This window comes from Branchiostoma lanceolatum, chromosome 9, assembly GCF_035083965.1.
Source record: "Branchiostoma lanceolatum isolate klBraLanc5 chromosome 9, klBraLanc5.hap2, whole genome shotgun sequence".
Taxonomy (NCBI): Eukaryota; Metazoa; Chordata; class Leptocardii; order Amphioxiformes; family Branchiostomatidae; genus Branchiostoma; species Branchiostoma lanceolatum.
In genome coordinates, this window is record NC_089730.1 from 13591570 (window position 1) to 13608422 (window position 16853).

The 16853-nt window shown below is 37.9% G+C and overlaps 1 protein-coding gene across 1 annotated transcript in view; it reads left to right on the plus strand.

Annotated features, from left to right (window-relative positions):
• Positions 1-16853, plus strand: part of LOC136442755 (uncharacterized) — a 63799-nt gene that overhangs the window by 7819 nt on the left and 39127 nt on the right. Inside the window, exons 11-13 of the mRNA XM_066439699.1 lie at positions 11961-12098; positions 15495-15588; positions 16233-16366. Of these exons, the coding sequence (XP_066295796.1) occupies positions 11961-12098; positions 15495-15588; positions 16233-16366 (366 nt within the window). The remainder of the gene's footprint in view (positions 1-11960; positions 12099-15494; positions 15589-16232; positions 16367-16853) is intronic.

Here is a 16853-nt window from a genome sequence, read left to right on the forward strand (position 1 = left end):
GTAAATACCAAAGGTTTGAAAATAATTACTGGTAAGAAACCTTCAACACAGAATATTTTCACAGTCCTCTTTTCATTAAATACAATAATATTTTAATAAGTGATTAATCTAATAGACAGATCTATTAGCAGAGTACATACCTTTTGTATCCTGAAACGCTCCAGGCTTTCGTCTCAGGGAAAGACACTGTTTAAGACAGGCAATATTTCAACCTCTCTAAATATCTAATCAGTCAGTCACGATCTGAAAATAGTCTTACCGCACCATAATCAATATAAGCAGGCTAAGGTCCATATACAGCTTATTCACCATGTGAGTTAATCCTACTAGATTTGACGCCTTTCCTGCCATTAAGTAGTCTCAATAGCTGAACGTCAGTGATGCCAAAATAGAAGAAAGTGCTCATAAGCCACATCATGCTTTATTAGATTGGCGATTATATAATGGATTGTCTTTCAGTGTAATGTACAAATAAAATAGTCATGCAGTAGATTGTCCCACACAACACACTTAGCCCAGCTGTGTGTTGTGTTTTAGTAACCATTTTTAACACAAATTTAATTTTTCCAGATGAGCTAATTTTTTTCTGTCAGATTAGGCCAAGATAGTAAAAATGAAAATCAAACATATCTAAGGGACCACCAAAAGAGGTTGTCACTTGTACAGGTTTGACTGTACGTGAAATTAGTAATTATGTAACGTAACAAAATGTGTTTTTTTGTTCTCATTGACCCTTCTATACTATTCGTTTCCATGCATCTTCATGTGAGCTGTTTTACGTCATAATCAAGGCACGACTTTTCCGTTTTTGGTTTACTATAAAAGAAAAAGGGAGAAATTACCAGTAATTAAAGAAGGAAGTATTGATCTTTGTGTGGGCTGAGGCACTGCGTCTGTGGCTTGCCAAGGGAGGCGGTTTCCCCATGACTGAAGACTCTGTCGTTAGCGACGGAATGACGTCTTTGTCATAATTGTGCTTTCCTTTCCAATCACTCAACTACATAGAGGACGCATGACATGTTGTGGGAGGCATGTGTATGAATCAGCAGTGCCTGGAGGACCTTTGTGATAAGAGGAATGTCAATGTCCTCTAAGTTAAAACTGTTTCAACTCAATTCTTTCAAAACTTCTTCTGTTGGCAATATTATGCATTGTTAGAAGGGAACTGCAAGATGTAAGAATGATAGTCCATCAAATGTTGATATCACTGCAATGTTTAACAATAACTTGTCTGTTACAGCTTGTAGATTATATTGGACACATTTATATGGCAAGTAAGGGAAAATGAAAAAGTTGTAGATGCAGTCATATTCTTATGATATGAATTTAAGGATGTTGTGCCTTTGATTTCTGCATGTACAATGTGACATGTAGGCTACAAGTTACAAATGAACCCCTTGGACATATAAAGAGTCTTAAGAAATGTCCCTTGCTGTAATCAGTTGTACTTGTAGATGTATGTACATGTACAAAATGTACATGTGTAGGCTGCTTTTGTGTGACTTTTGAAAGTATGATAGATAGACATCATTCATGTTTAAATGTCGAACGAATCAGTCTTTGCAGCTAAACAATGATTCAGGAGCATGTGAAGTGATGCCACCCACAAGAAAAGTGTAATTTCTATGAATGAAACACCAGCAATCCTTTTTTAAATGCAGCTCTGTTGAACAAATAATAAGAGTTTCCTGCTCCTTCAAGGCTGCCCTATGAGTCATTGGCATGTGTAGTGTTGATATGACAAGAAAAGCATTAGCGGAAGCAGGCAAATGCTTTGATAGTGTGTATGAGAAACCAGGAGAGCCTAGAGACAAGGAGAGTTTGCGTCACCAGTGGGAATGATTTCCTCTAGTGGTGTGTCCACCTGTATCCACACACGTAGGGAGGTAAGGCAGAGGGGGCGTTGTAATTTTGCACACCTGCGTCATTCGAGATCGCAGGCTTGTGTCGCACACGGTGCTAACTCTTTAAAGCCCCTCAGGTTTTTCATATCTCTTGACAAATATAACCTGTGCTTGAAAGTGACAAACTCCTGTCGAGAGTGACTATAGGATTTAGGGCTTCCCAGAGTGAGGATACATGGGCTTTGAAACTTGCTCATTTTATTCTTAGATGATAAGGTAAAGTATTCCTGACAGTCACTATAAATAAGGTGTAGTTCAATGCTGTCACAGGGTCTCTTACAGTTATACCAATCTGAGATAATGCCAAATATGGCAATGGGAGAACACAGCACTTAGCGCAGCTGCGTTTTTGTACGCCAGTGTGCGTCACAGGACTTCGGTACGTTACTGATAAAAACGTTTTAGCCTGTTGCAGGGTTGCCATAACTGAGGCCTCCTGAAGACTTTTTGATCTGTATCTGTTCCATGCGTATTACTTAACAGTATATAACAGCCCTGCAGGAAAACACAGCAGGTACATTTGTATGCAGCACAGCTGGTTATATTAGATTGGCTGACTTGTCACTGTGCCCAAGGCCTGCACGTAACAGTAACAAGTTTCACTCTTCTAGAGTCTTATGTCTAAGTCTAATCAATCAATGTTTTTATTCAGTAAGGATCTTGCAGACAACAACACCCAAATTACATCCTTATTACAGAGGATGTACAGAGGATATACACATTAAAACAATGACTTGTTACACTTCACGTAACATAGATTAGTTACTTAAAAACATTTAGGAAACCATTGCACAATTAAAATCTATTCATGATTATGCCATCACAAAGTGCATGTATCGGCTAAGTGCTGATGTTTCTACTTATTAATTGTCTTGTTGTAGAGCCGGATGGTGCAATGAAGGATTTAGGAATTACTCAAGTGTCTTAGTCCAGGCTTTTGGTACACTGATAGTGATAGATGGTTCTTGAACTCAGCAAATTTCAAAAGCTCTTTAGTCTGTGGCAATGGTTGCATATTGAACACTACATGTATGCAAAAATCCACATACTGTCATACAATTTAAATTTGTACCCATAATAACCATGTAACTGGTGTGTGTTAGGTACAGATGGACATCATGGATACCTGCATACATGTATTTTGAACCCTGTATGGTCTGGAGTGATGGAAGATAACTATTACAGTGCCTTTCTAACAAATTACTACTGGTGTGTTGAAGTGTGACTAATGCAATCTTCAGAAAGCTCTAAATGTGTACAAAATTATTACTGATACATATGACAAAATGATAAAATGTAACCAGGGTACCATCCTCTGTAGTAACCACTGGCTCAATCTTTTCGCTTGCTAACCACGGAAGCTAAAAGATCGAGCCAGTGGTTACTACGGAGGATGGCACCCAGGTTAGATAAAATGGTAATTTTAAGCCCATTTTGTATACCTCGTATCCTATTGATAATTGCTCAAAACTACCAACTAAACAAATCAACACTGAATCTCCTGGCAAATGGTCATGGCAGAAGTATATGTAATAATCATTAATAGAAATGTTGTACATTTGTTCATGTATGACGTACATTGCACTTGGCAATGTATATTTATAAAACAACCCTATTTGATTAGTTTAAACTGAAAGAAAATGATATTTCTAACAAACATATCTGAAAATCTCATGATCAGATTTGTAAAGAAGTATAATTATTTTCACCTTTGCTCTGTTAGATAACTGGAATTTCTAAGTATCTAGATACCCTTTTGGATGATTGGCTGAAGTAAGAGCTAACCCAGGGTTAGCAGTTTGAGTAGCTTGACATTTTGTATGACCATCTATCTTAGCACAACTTCAAGATAAGGCTGTACATGTAGATCTTTAGACATTCCAGTGAAGATGTGAAAGACTGTGATGTCGAAAACATGATCATATGATTACATAACAAGTATCCTGCCAAAGGTTATTGGCAAATTTTCTCCCTTACACGCCTACAGAAAAAGATTAGCGTAATCCCATCCTCTATGCTCTCACCCCCGTGCTGATCAGAAATGGTTTAGTCCTGTCGTTATCGAAGCCTCAGGGTAAATAGACACACGTCATGTTGCCTAGCAACGCTCTTGACAGGCTTAGTTTTTTATGTGAATAGAGATGATGGAAGATATGGAGGGGCTTTCTCAATACAATTTTGGGGACATGATCACTTTGTTCATCCTGAGCATAAAAGTTTACCTACCAATTAAGGCCAGCAAAAACATAATTGACACCACACTTGTTTTTGAAGCAATGATACATGTAAGTTTTTGTATGGATGTGTGAGTGTTTCTTTGTACTGAAAAATGTTGCAAATTTTCAGTTTTCAGCATTGATTGTTTTTCAGGCACATTTCTGTAGACTCTTGTAGTATACATATTAACATTATTTATAGATTCAAGGTGTGCTCTATTTGATGTTATAGACAACAGTATGTAGTCACTCTAGAATTGAGAATACTGGGAATTTGGAAAATCCAAGCCTTACATTCAACTTAGACAGGTAACTGTTCGTTTCATTTCTATTTACATGTAGGAAGACACTGAAACTGAGTCCCAAATCATCATCGGGTTACCAAATCATGGTTACCTGATATGCAGCTGTTGTGCATAATGAATGCATTCAGAATATATTCAATGAAATCCATGTTGGCTAACCCCTGGCAATATTCCTTTTTCATTTCTTGCAGCAATAACGAAACAGCAATTTGAAACAGCTCAATTTTTCTCACTTAACTTAATGTGTAACAAGTCATCCTTTTGATTTTGTCTGTTAACCTCACGCAGGGTTACACACGACACAATGAGGCACAAAAGCTACATGTTTGTCGTCTGTTTGCACTTCTAAGCGCGTACTAGCCAGATCACACAGTTTTATGGATTGGAACCTGATAGGCTTGTTAATGATACTTGGTCGTAAACAACACATTATCACAAAACCGTAAAGTCGAAGTATCGCTCATGAATACCAAATATCTTTGAACCAGTCGGCTATAACTGCAGGGAGTTCAGTCTGAGGAGGTTGAAAAAACATACCAGGTAAATTTTGTATGTATACTAAGTAGTGCTTCATACCTAAACTTATGTTCTGGTTCAAGTGCAGATTCAAGTCCAGGTGTTCAGTTCCAGGTCCAAACTTATACATGTAACGTACGTTAAGTCTGGACCTGAACCCATGGCATATATAAAATTCCATTTACATTTTATTTCTAATCCAACGGATCAGCAAGACATTATAACATATAGAGCGAAAGTGTCAAAGATACTCTATGATATTATAACAGACAGAAATGATGATGGTCTACAACTTTGCCTGAGGTATGGCCTAAACTGCAGGCAAACTGTACATGTGTAGGCCATGTTGATACGATTTTATAAATGACATCCATGCATGCATACATTTTTGTCCGTTTCCAAAAAAAAAAGGGTTTTTGAGAATTTCGACCATTCAATGAATCGTACAAAGCAGCTGCGAAATATGCCGTAAATTGCAAGAAAATATCTAGGAAAACGGAGACTAATGTCAAGGAATAAAGTCAATTCCAACGTCAGATGAAGAAGATGTGGAAGAAGAAAATTGAAGAATATAACTAATTATATCATATGGTATACCATACTCTGTGTCCTTAGCCATTTGCTTAACCTTCCTGACCACATAGATTTTATAATGAAGGCAGCTTTTTTTTTTTTATTTGCACAGTTGCATCAGTTTTAGGGTTCTCAGAGGATGTCATCCATATAATCGAATCAACATGGCCTTACCGGTAATGGATGCTTGACATACTAATGTGTCAGTGACTTATGGCCTACATTTGTATTGTTTCAAAGAGAACAGCAGATGCAACGGAGTGATTTAAGTGATGTGTTTTCCCTTGTGTAGTTGTCAACAGCAAATCATGACAATGTTACAGTCCAGGGCTGGGAAACTGGGCATATGCACTTTTTTTGCACCCAAAATTGGAGGTGTGCACCTAGATTTCTATATTAAAACTCATTAATAGGGTATTTTCGGCAGTCAGTGAGGACTGTCTCCTTTATGATTTTCTGCAAGGAACAAATTGGCAATATATGGTTGAAATTTTACATACATTTTGTAGTGTATATACCTTTCAAACTAGCTATAGTACTGGTATTGAACACTTAGAATCAACAGTTGCAAGTATTTTAGACATTTAAAAGAAGGAGAGTAGACTGTCTTCTTCAATTTACGCCCCTGAAGGAATATCATAGCCACAGGTGGTTGAAAATGTTTTCAGAGAATCTAGCCCCAAATTGTACAACTAGGTCAATTGACTGGTGACATGTTGCAACGACCTTTGTGACAATGGTACATTCAAACAACAGCTTTGCAAGAGTTAAAATGTTAAAGTAACAGCTGTTGACAAGAGTTCAAATGGTGTCTTGAATTTTGAGTTATGAAACCTTTCACTGAGGAGACCTGCTAGTACATGTAAGTTGACTCATGAAGATCTTGATTTTGGTATTTTCGGCACTCAGTGAGGAGTTTAGACTGTCTCCTCTATGATTTTCTGCAAGGAACAAATTGGCGATATATGTTTGAAATTTTACATACATTTTGTAGTGTATATACAGTCAAACCTGTATTAGCGGTCACCTTTGCAGAGCGGCCACCTGCCCATAGTGGTCACTTTTTGTCGGTCCCTTGGATTTTTCCCATTGACATAAGCATTAAGAATTAGGCTATAGCGGCCACCTGTCCAACGCGGTCGCGGCCAGACGATTTTCGGTCCCGCGAGTACAGTAACACTGCCGATAACGGGCAATGTGCGCCGGTGGAAGCCGCATCGCCACCACACGCCGGGTTCGAAATCTTCATTTTTTTATGCAGTTATCAAGTTTATGTGAACTCAACTTGACAGGATAATAATGATAAAGAAAAAAAGAATGTTTTATCTTTGTTAGATTATCCATGGTTTGACGCGAACTGAAGTATTTCTTCACATGGCTTGCGTTTGTACATCGTAGCATATTTGACTATTTCTGTGCATTTGGACTGGGCAAAAATTACGATAGTTTTTGGAAAATACAACCCGCACATCTAACGTTATCTGATGCGCTAAGTTCGCGAATTGTTTCAATGTCGGCCCAATATTTCCGTTTTCCCCGGGAATTCATCCGAAATGTGCCCAAACACGATTTTCAAAATGGCGGAGCAGCATAAAGGTCATCGGAAGACACCACTGTTGCGGAGGTATAGTGTGTTAAATTTATTTTGCTGCAAACTATCACTGAGGATAATTACTTAACCAAAAGCCTGAAACTAAATATGGATAACATTACTATGATGTAAAATTTGGGCTGTTGCAATTTTCTTAAAAGAAAAAAGCCCTCAAAAGAGCGACCTTCCTCTCATTACCCTATTAGCATAATGGTAGAAGCCGATCATGACAAGCAAACAACAACAGACAAGGAAAATTGTCGCCACGATTTTATGTTTGAAAACGGTCGAAAACTAACAGTAAGTGGCAACTGAGCAACATGTATTTCGTTCTTAACTAGCTAGGTGGCATTTTGCTGCGAAGGACTTAGTTTCATATGATTAAAACTCGTTGGTGACGCGTGTGCCGGCAGCGAAGCAGTCGCGAATGATCAAGAGTAGAGTATGCATATGGCGATGCTCGGGTCTGTTCAGACATGAAGCCCGAGCAAGCCATGTATTTTGGAGTTGGCAGATACAATAATTCTTTTTCCAAGCCCATAATAGAAGTAAAAGAACAACAATCGAATTTCTAAAATGTGCCTTACCTATGTTAATGTTAACATGTGTACTGAACGGTGAATAAAAAAAATGTATCTCAGTGGGTACTGAAAACATGTGTCACTCGTGGTCAATTGATCAACATTTTCTCCATAGCGGCCACCTGTCCTTAGCGGCCAGTTTTGGCCAGTCCCTTGAGTGACCGCTATAGACAGGTTTGACTGTACCTTTCAAACTAGCTTTAGTACTGCTATTGAACACTTAGAAGCAACAGTTGCAGGTATTTTAGATACAAATGTATTTAAAAGAAGGAATATCATACCCACAGGTGGTTAAAATGTTTCCAGAGAATCTAGCCCCGAATTGTACAACTGGGTCATTGACTGGTGACATGTTGCAACGACCTTTGTGACAATGGGACATTCAAACAACAGCTTTGCGAGAGATCAATTTTAGATCAATTTTCAAACAGCAGATTTTGTTTTAAATGGGTGACACTGTCTTCAATTTTGAGTTACAAAACCTTTCACTTAGGAGACCTACTAGTACATGTAAGTTGACTCAATACATGAAGATCTTGATTTTAGTATTTTTACAGACTTCTTCTTGCCCATTTGTTAACCAGACGAACTAATGTACAGTTAATTAGATTTTCCCTGTTTGCTTTCAATTGTCTTTCAGAAGTTAAAGTGACTATGACTTTTGTACATTTAATTTGTATTTTGACTAAGCTGCAAAACTGTTCTAGGTGTGAAAAATTGGTAACCTTCATCCTACTCAGCTTCCCATCTGTTTGTACCTTTCACTAATGTCTAAAATCTGATTGTATAATCAGAAACCAACTTTTATGATAGATTGTCTACATGTACATAATGTATTTTATAGTATCTGATTTTTTTAACGTAGAAGGGGGACCACTGTTGAGCACTTACACGTATACAACAATTAGCTAACATTTCCCAAATTGTCGTCTGGTCTAACATTTGACACTTAATACAATCATTTTTAAAATACCGAATTCATTATTTTCATGTATCACTGGTGGTGGTGGTAGATCTAAGCGCTTCACATACATGTATAATGATCATCCACAACTTCTGATAGCCCCAGACTACAATGTGTGGGTGGTCAGGCCACACGGGTTAGTTTCCTAACCAAAAGCTTTGTAGTTTTCGTTGAGTGCTCATGATGGATGGTACGTTTGATATGCAGTAATTGTGGTGCATGATGACTTCAGGAGACATCAGCGTGGGCTGTTGTCATCACAGTGTAGGCAGAAAAGAGACATGATTGTGTGAGAAAGCCAACACCAACTGTGAGTTGACCTATATCTGCAAATCTTGCTTTCTATCCACCCAGGGAGGGACGTACATGTAATTCCGTCTGCATCAGATTGTGTTATTGGCAAAAGGCAATAGACTCTAGTCTAAAGAGTATGAAATTTGCACTTACGTAGATGAACCCACGTGGAAAAGTACAACTTACGCTTCAGGGTTTTGGGGAATGAAATTGGAGCATGTGACATTTCTGTGTGTTTTACTGCTATGTATGTTTCCTGACAAAGTTTGTTACAAAGTTTTTACATGAAAAAGTGTGAACAGTATCCTGGTATTGTCTGTGAGTCCTTTTTTTCCCATAGTTTTGCTGTGATTTATTGGAATTAAGAATATAAATTTAAATATTCTGGGCAAGATATTCCAGGCTATAAGGTGTATCTGAAGTCAATATATAAGGTCAGGTTTCTACGAACCACAAATCAATAACTGCTCGCTTGTCTGGGCGTACATAATTTTCGCCGACATTCAAACCCGTTTAATTTAAACATGCTAGATATGATTGTATTCAATGCATTTTGAATGATGCGGTGCATGTACATGGTAAGCTCAAAATGCAATTTGTTCAAACGTGTTCAAATGTTGACAGAAATGTGATGTTTGTGATACGCAGAGGTCTCAATTCATCTGTTCTCACAACTTAACCGTATATCATGTTATCAAAAGATCACCTGAATCAATATTCCATAACCAGGGCTCGAAATTCATTTTTGGGAATAGGTGCACTGGTGCACCCAACCAAAAAAATTAGGTGCACAGAAAGAATATTCGTGCACCACATAAAATAAAGTTGAATGTCATTAAAACATAATTACAAAGTTTAAAGCTACTGCCTCTCTTAAGAACTTCAATTTGTAATTCTACTTAGCTAACTTCAAATTTAGTACATATTGCTTTTTTCTGATACTTATATGTCAAGAATATGCTGAATACTAGCGCACAAGAGTACCTTTACCCTATAGAGTACAAAAACATCTAGGTGCACTGGTGCACCCACAGTCAAAAGTTAGGTGCACAGCTCCAAATTTGGGTGCACACAGGTGCACATGCACCCAGAATTTCGTGCCCTGATAATGATTGTTCTTGTGGGTCAGTTACCCTCCATACCCAAACTGTGTGATGTCTATCAAGCCTGACATCAAAGGGGATTGCTCCACCAAGTGTGTGGGAGGTTATCAATTGGGATGGAGATGTCTTCTAATCTTCTACATTCACTTGTCTAGTAATGATCCAAAAGTCTGTATTCAGGTGACCTCTACAATCATAAGGACCACCTGACTACCTTTTGGTAGTCCCTTTAAGACAGTTAGATATTTTTCCCCATTGATACAAGCACTAAGAATCCTGTCTAAAGTGACCACCTCTGCACACAGGCCATATAATCTCTCTCTACATACATATGTAGACCAGATTTCTCTGTTCTTAGGCAGTTTTGACTGTACAGTGTTTATAAACTAAAGAATAAGTCATTGAGCCAGACATTTATACTTTTGCCTCCTTTGACCTTTGCATTTTAAAGAACTGCATTAACTCTTTGACTGAAAAATGCAAGCCATGTTGCAGCCACATTGTACTTAGCTATTGAAAAATCTCTAGACTAGTAGAGGAAGTTTATTTGTTTGTTTGTAACTTTGTTTGAACCCTTGTTTATGTTCACAGACTCAGTACAACATGGTTACAAAAATTTAAAGGTCACTGCCATTCTTTTACCATGCAGTTTTTCTATGTTAAACTTTCCATTTTGCTCCGTAAGCAAACAGTCGAGTTGATGATGATGTTCAACCATGGGATCACGACTTCTTCAGTAATGTCATCGAGTTTAAGATCTAGAGTCCTTCAGCAATGAAAATAAACTAAGAATACAGAGTAGCCTTGTCCCTTCTGGAGTTTCAATAATTGGGAAGCGGAACTTAAATATCAAAGGTCTATTGTTGCGGCTGACATTTCCAGACACATAATAATTGGCATTTATGTTATACCTGGGCCGCAAAAATGTTCGAATCGGGTGTTCCGGACCGGATGATAACTTGGGTTATCACATGGGCTTCTACTTTTATCACATTGGGCTTCCATAGAATATTAAGGATGCATTTCGAGTGCGCCGTTTGCGGCGCTGTCAAAAATTCAAATACCGTATTCGGACGTTGGAATCAATGTTCTTACAATTTTTTGTTCGAGGACACAAAACTCTCTCAACTTATGGCGCATTTTGCATTAAAATGCATGTTTTTTCGGGTGGGCATCACATGAATAAAATACAACATCTGAATCCGCATCACGCTTGGTCCCGGCCCTCCCCCGGTCAGGTCGGTACCTTGGGCGATACGGAATACACCGTGTTGTATTCTATATGTAGTGTACAGTGACTGCATTTTCTGAAGAGATGACAATATTACGCTAAGTTACAGACCACCCTGCCACTGACATTGTACCAGACTAAAAATCGTACAATATCAATATTTTTCTGACTACCCTAAACCACTAAATAATTCCATCCATCTTCATGCAGGTATACTAGTAAGATACAAAATCAGTGTTTTACACGTTAAGTCATGTTTTTGAGCCATTTTGTTTGTCTTCCAAGTTTGTTTTTTCTTCACTCCCTAGAAAAACATGGACCAAAGTCTTGTCTTGGAAGACATATAAAAAGCCTCAAAATCATAAGTCTAAGTGATTGCAGTATTTGTTTATATCTGGGGTATTCAATGATTGGTAGGCAAAAGGTGTTAGCAAATTAGATTGCTAATTGTTATACAGATTAGCAGATTAGATTACTACTTACCATATAAATAAGTCTTTTGCCTGCCACCTGCATTTTGCTTACCACTGTGTCACCATGACATCAATGCGATCACTATGTGAAGCACTGAGCCTGACCCTTCATCTGCTTGGAGGTTAGATACCCTAACCACAGCGCTGACTTGCCCCAGCCCGCCCCACCACTGACGTGTACCGTGTATTTCTCCCACCTCCCTGCTTAGCTGGCGGAGCTGTGTGCTACATTCCTGGGGTACCAGGAGGGTGTTCGTCATGTGGTGAAGAACCTCACCATCAAGAAGCTGTCCCCCTGGAGCCAGACCTACCTCAATACACACACCTTCCTGTACAAGCCAGCTCAGGTCAGTACATGTGCATCTGTGAATGGTGTTCATATTCATATGCATACATGCAGGCATCTCTGTTATTATCACCAATCGAATTACTATTCATAACAGCATGGCCATGCTTTGTATGCCATGATTATAATCATCAGCATTTAGTAAAATTTGTGATCAACGGAATTGAAAACCTTAACAGGCTCAACATTGAATTTCATACCCTTCTGTACAAGACAGGTTAGTACATTGTATGACTCTGGTAGTTGGAGGCATATGAAATACATGCATTTCTGTTATTATTGTCAGTTATTAACGCAAAATTGGTTATCTTTTGTGTGATCATGATATTGATAATCAGCATTTTGGAATGATCACCTTGATGAGCTCAACAATGAATTTCACAGTGTGCCTCTCCTTGAATAAGCCACTATTTATTGGGTGAGCACTAGCATACATGCATGCACACTGGTATTGGCAACAGCAGCAGGTCCATGTTTTATATGTCAAGATTAGATACTAGTGGTTATCAACGTTTGCAAATCATCACTGAAATTGAAAACCACTGATTTGGTAAACATTGAATTTTGAACCTTTTTGTACTGGCTGTATAGGTAGTACATGTACATTTGCATCTTATCTTAAGTATTTGTGTTGATATGCATGCATGCGAGCTTCTCTGTGATTATCAGCAAATGTATTCACATTAACAGCATGGCTATCTTTTGTCTGTTGTGATAACAATAATCAACATTTAGCAAAGTGATCACTGAAACTGAAACCTTGATGAGCTCAACATGGAATTTCACATGTCCTTGTACAATACAGTACAGGACATACAATATGTATGCTCATGGCATGATCATCAACAAACATGCATGTATACTGGTACTTCTGTATGATTGTGATGATAATGATTATCAAAGAAAGATATGAAATGATCGCTGAAATTGAAGGCCTTGGTTAGCTCAATATTGAAATTCACACCTCATGTACAAGCTGTTACTGGTCAGGATACGTCAGCTAATATTTACAAATTAGCATGTTTTGCATGATTGTAATGATAATGATAATCAAAAGGTAGCAAGTGATCACTGAAATTGAAGACCAGTAGCTTAACATTCTCAAATCTTCTTGTGCAAGCTGGTTCAGGTTTAGTACATGTACGTATGTGCTTAATGATAATGATGTAATCACTGATACTGATAGACATGCCTGCTTCCTAGTATAGGGCTCAAAGAAAAATTTAGGTGCACATAGAGAATTTTGGGTGCAGAACTTTAAATAAAGTACAATGTCAGCAAAATGTAATATTACAAAGTTTAACCCTGCTGCCTTCTAAAGTATTCAACGTTTACTAAAAGTATCACTGAGATTGCATAATGGTTCATTCTGAATGCCAGGTCCAATAATTCATGATTTAGTACATGAGATTTCTCTCTGATATGCTGTAGTGATAGACATCTATGCAAACATAGGCATTACAGAATGGCTTCTCTGGTATATCCTTATTATTGACATAACATTCAACAATATTGTGAACACCATATTCCAGAAGAGATTTTATCTCTCTTACCGGCAATATGTTTTTGAGGAATTTAATAGCAAGTTGAGTTCATCTTGTGTTAAATCACCTTTTATGCTGCGAATGAAGACATTTATGGAATATGGCAATAGATTTGCAAACCTGTAACATTGCTTACTGTTACCAGCAAAGACTCATTTACGTTTGTGACATACAGGAATGTCATTTTTTTCTACTCACCTTCTTCCTAACTTTGCGGAACAAAATTTATCTGACATTAGCAGTTTACATTGCATCAGGGTAGATATACTGTAAATCACTGCATTTAATTTTAACGGTGGGAACGAACATTACTGTCTCAAATATTAGTGTGATAATGAAATTTTAGCAGTTGACTAGTGGCCGTTAAATTAGCTCAAATTAAGTTACAGTTAACAAATCAAGAATTACAGTCTATTTGTTGCATCCAGAGTGTTCAGCACCATGGACAGGCCTAAGTCTGTCATTATAAAATTTATATTTTGATATATGAAAAAAGTTGTCTTGATACAACAAGGTCTCCAGCGACAAGTTCAAAACACTAGAAAAATCAAGACAATCATGAAAACCCAGGGAAATACAGTTGCCTTGGGGTAAGCTTACATGTGCATCCAATGCCTTGTTGCATGCATGTACACAATGTACATTGTACAACATGTTTATGCATTCTTATTGTATAGTCTGTTTGTGTTCAGCTCATAGATTTTATGTTCTGAGATATTTACAAGGAAATTCTAGTAACTTGTTTGTAGATTCAGGCTTTGAGGGGGAAACTAGACTCAATTTTTTGTTTTTTCGTGCTGTTTATTGGCAGTCTGGGACATCTGATTAGGAGGTTTAAGATCTACAAAGCTGTAAAGCTAGCCTCTTTTCCAATGCTGAATTTACTGCCGACCATTTGATTTACTTTAAAGTCTCTCCAGCAGGAAACGGTCGATATCGAGGATCTACAAAATGTGACAATCCCCCCTAACACATTGGTGGACATGAGCAGAATAAATCGCCATGTTGTAAAGACGAAGACTTCTACATTGACTAATGTGATACATGAAAAAAGAATGCAATGGCTTTGTATTTGTTTTGGTTCATCACGTATGAATATTGTTTTTCTGTCTTCTAAATAAAATTTACGAGAATTTAAAACCTGATGCCAAAGACCCCTTGTCCTTGGAAACGTCTGACTTAAGGAGCCTGACATTTCCAACCCTTGTCAGAACTACCTGTGATTGGTCCTCACAACTCGTACATCCAACCTAAGATCTGAATTTGATCAGCTTTTAGCACAAGTACTCTCTCAGGACTTCCATCTTCCAGATAAGACTGACAATCTGTCAGAAGGATTCAAACATTCTCATGCTGAATAATGCCACCATCTGCACTCAACCCATGTTAAGGGCAATTAATTTCCGTAGTTCTAATACTTCCTTTCAATTGGATAGTACATGTAATACATCGTAATTCTGCAAAAAGGACAGCATGAAAACAAACTGAATGGCTTCATATTTCACTCTGAAGGTTCTTCTGATAAGCTCTTTTCACTTGACATACATGTACATGTATGCTTTATTCTAGTGAGTTTACATGTGTGTGAATAGATGTTGGCAATCTACCAACCTTTAGTGTTTAATTAAGGTTCACATACAACGTCATGTTGGTAGTATGTGCTTACAATGTAGGTCCCCTTTTTGTACCAAATGTCACCTAAAGCTTAGCAGCAAAGTTCTTTGCTGTTTCCATAGCACCATAGATATTGTGGTTTGTTTGCCCTCGGTTGCCAGTCATTACCACAGCATCCTGCCACAGCCTTTATTGATTGAGGGTGTTTTTGTGAAGATTATTTCTCTCCCCCCACACAGCATCTGAGCCAGGTGGCAGGCTTACTGGACACCATACTCCGGTGCACATCAACCCAACATCAAGACTTCCTGGACCTACAGACAGTCATTAGAGGTGGGTGAAGAAACACATCATATCACAACTGAATGTTTTACCAACATAAACATGTAACAGTTATTATAATATGTTACTCGTAAAGAGAAACATACTACACAAACACAGCATGGTTTGCACCCATAGATCTTAGGAAGGGAAATTCCTGTGTGTGTAATTTCACATTGAGAAATTTATTAGCTTGTAGTATCATGTCATTGATCTTTTTTTTTTACTAGTACTAAGTTTCTTTTTTCTAATTGCAAAATAATGATGATTATGTTGTCTCTTATATTTACATTTGGTATATTATGATGTGGATATTACTGTGTCTGACAGAGCTCAGGTGTAACTGCACTTAGGGGAGAACACATCAGCTTTGCAGGCACGTGTGGTGGCAGCAGCTGGTCATATTGCACTGAATGATCTGTCACACCTAGCCTTTGAAAATCTAGCTGTAAATGTTGTTTAAAGTAATCTAGTGAGGATGAGGCTACTTATGAATGACATTTGTTCAAATCGGATGAAGGTGCACTATTTATTAAAGAATCATCATCATCATGTCGGGCGGCTTGCCCGGACTAAGGCTGCTCTCTCCCTCCAGACGAGAATACATTAAAGAATACATAATGATTGTATGTATATTCCATCCCACAATCTCCCAGCCCTGAAACAGGCTATCAAGTCAGCCCAGGAATCCGCGATGCGATCTTCCACTGCTCACGATGGACCCAGCATGGTCCCTGGTGCAAACCTGCACAAGATACAGAAGAGCATCACATTTGCCAAGGGAGTTAAGGTTTGTTTATGTGATAAACATGACATTGTAAAAATTAAGGTACATGTAAATACTATTTATTTCTGTACTTGAATTCCAAGTTGGTGTACATCGTACGTGCAAGGTCAATTTGTCATATACTGTACATTGTGTAAATGCTATTAATTTTGCAGTGATTTATTTTCACGCTAGGGGAAAATTGGAGTGTTCATGGTGGCTTGTAGTTCGCAGTTGAAATAATGTGGTAGTATAGTCAGGCAGAGGACAAAATAAGCATTTTCACAGTGGCTTTTGGTTTGCGGTGGAGAGGTTACCACGAAAACCGCAAATCAAATCATCACAAACTTTAAATGCATTTACAGTATTGTACCTTTTGAGTGTAGACTGCATAACTTGTAAGGTTTTAGAATTTAGTGAACGATTTGAATTGAATGTGTGATTTTTAAGTGGTCAACTCTCACACCAGTCCCATACTTTGGAACTTCTTGAGTACAAGCAGTCTACAGAT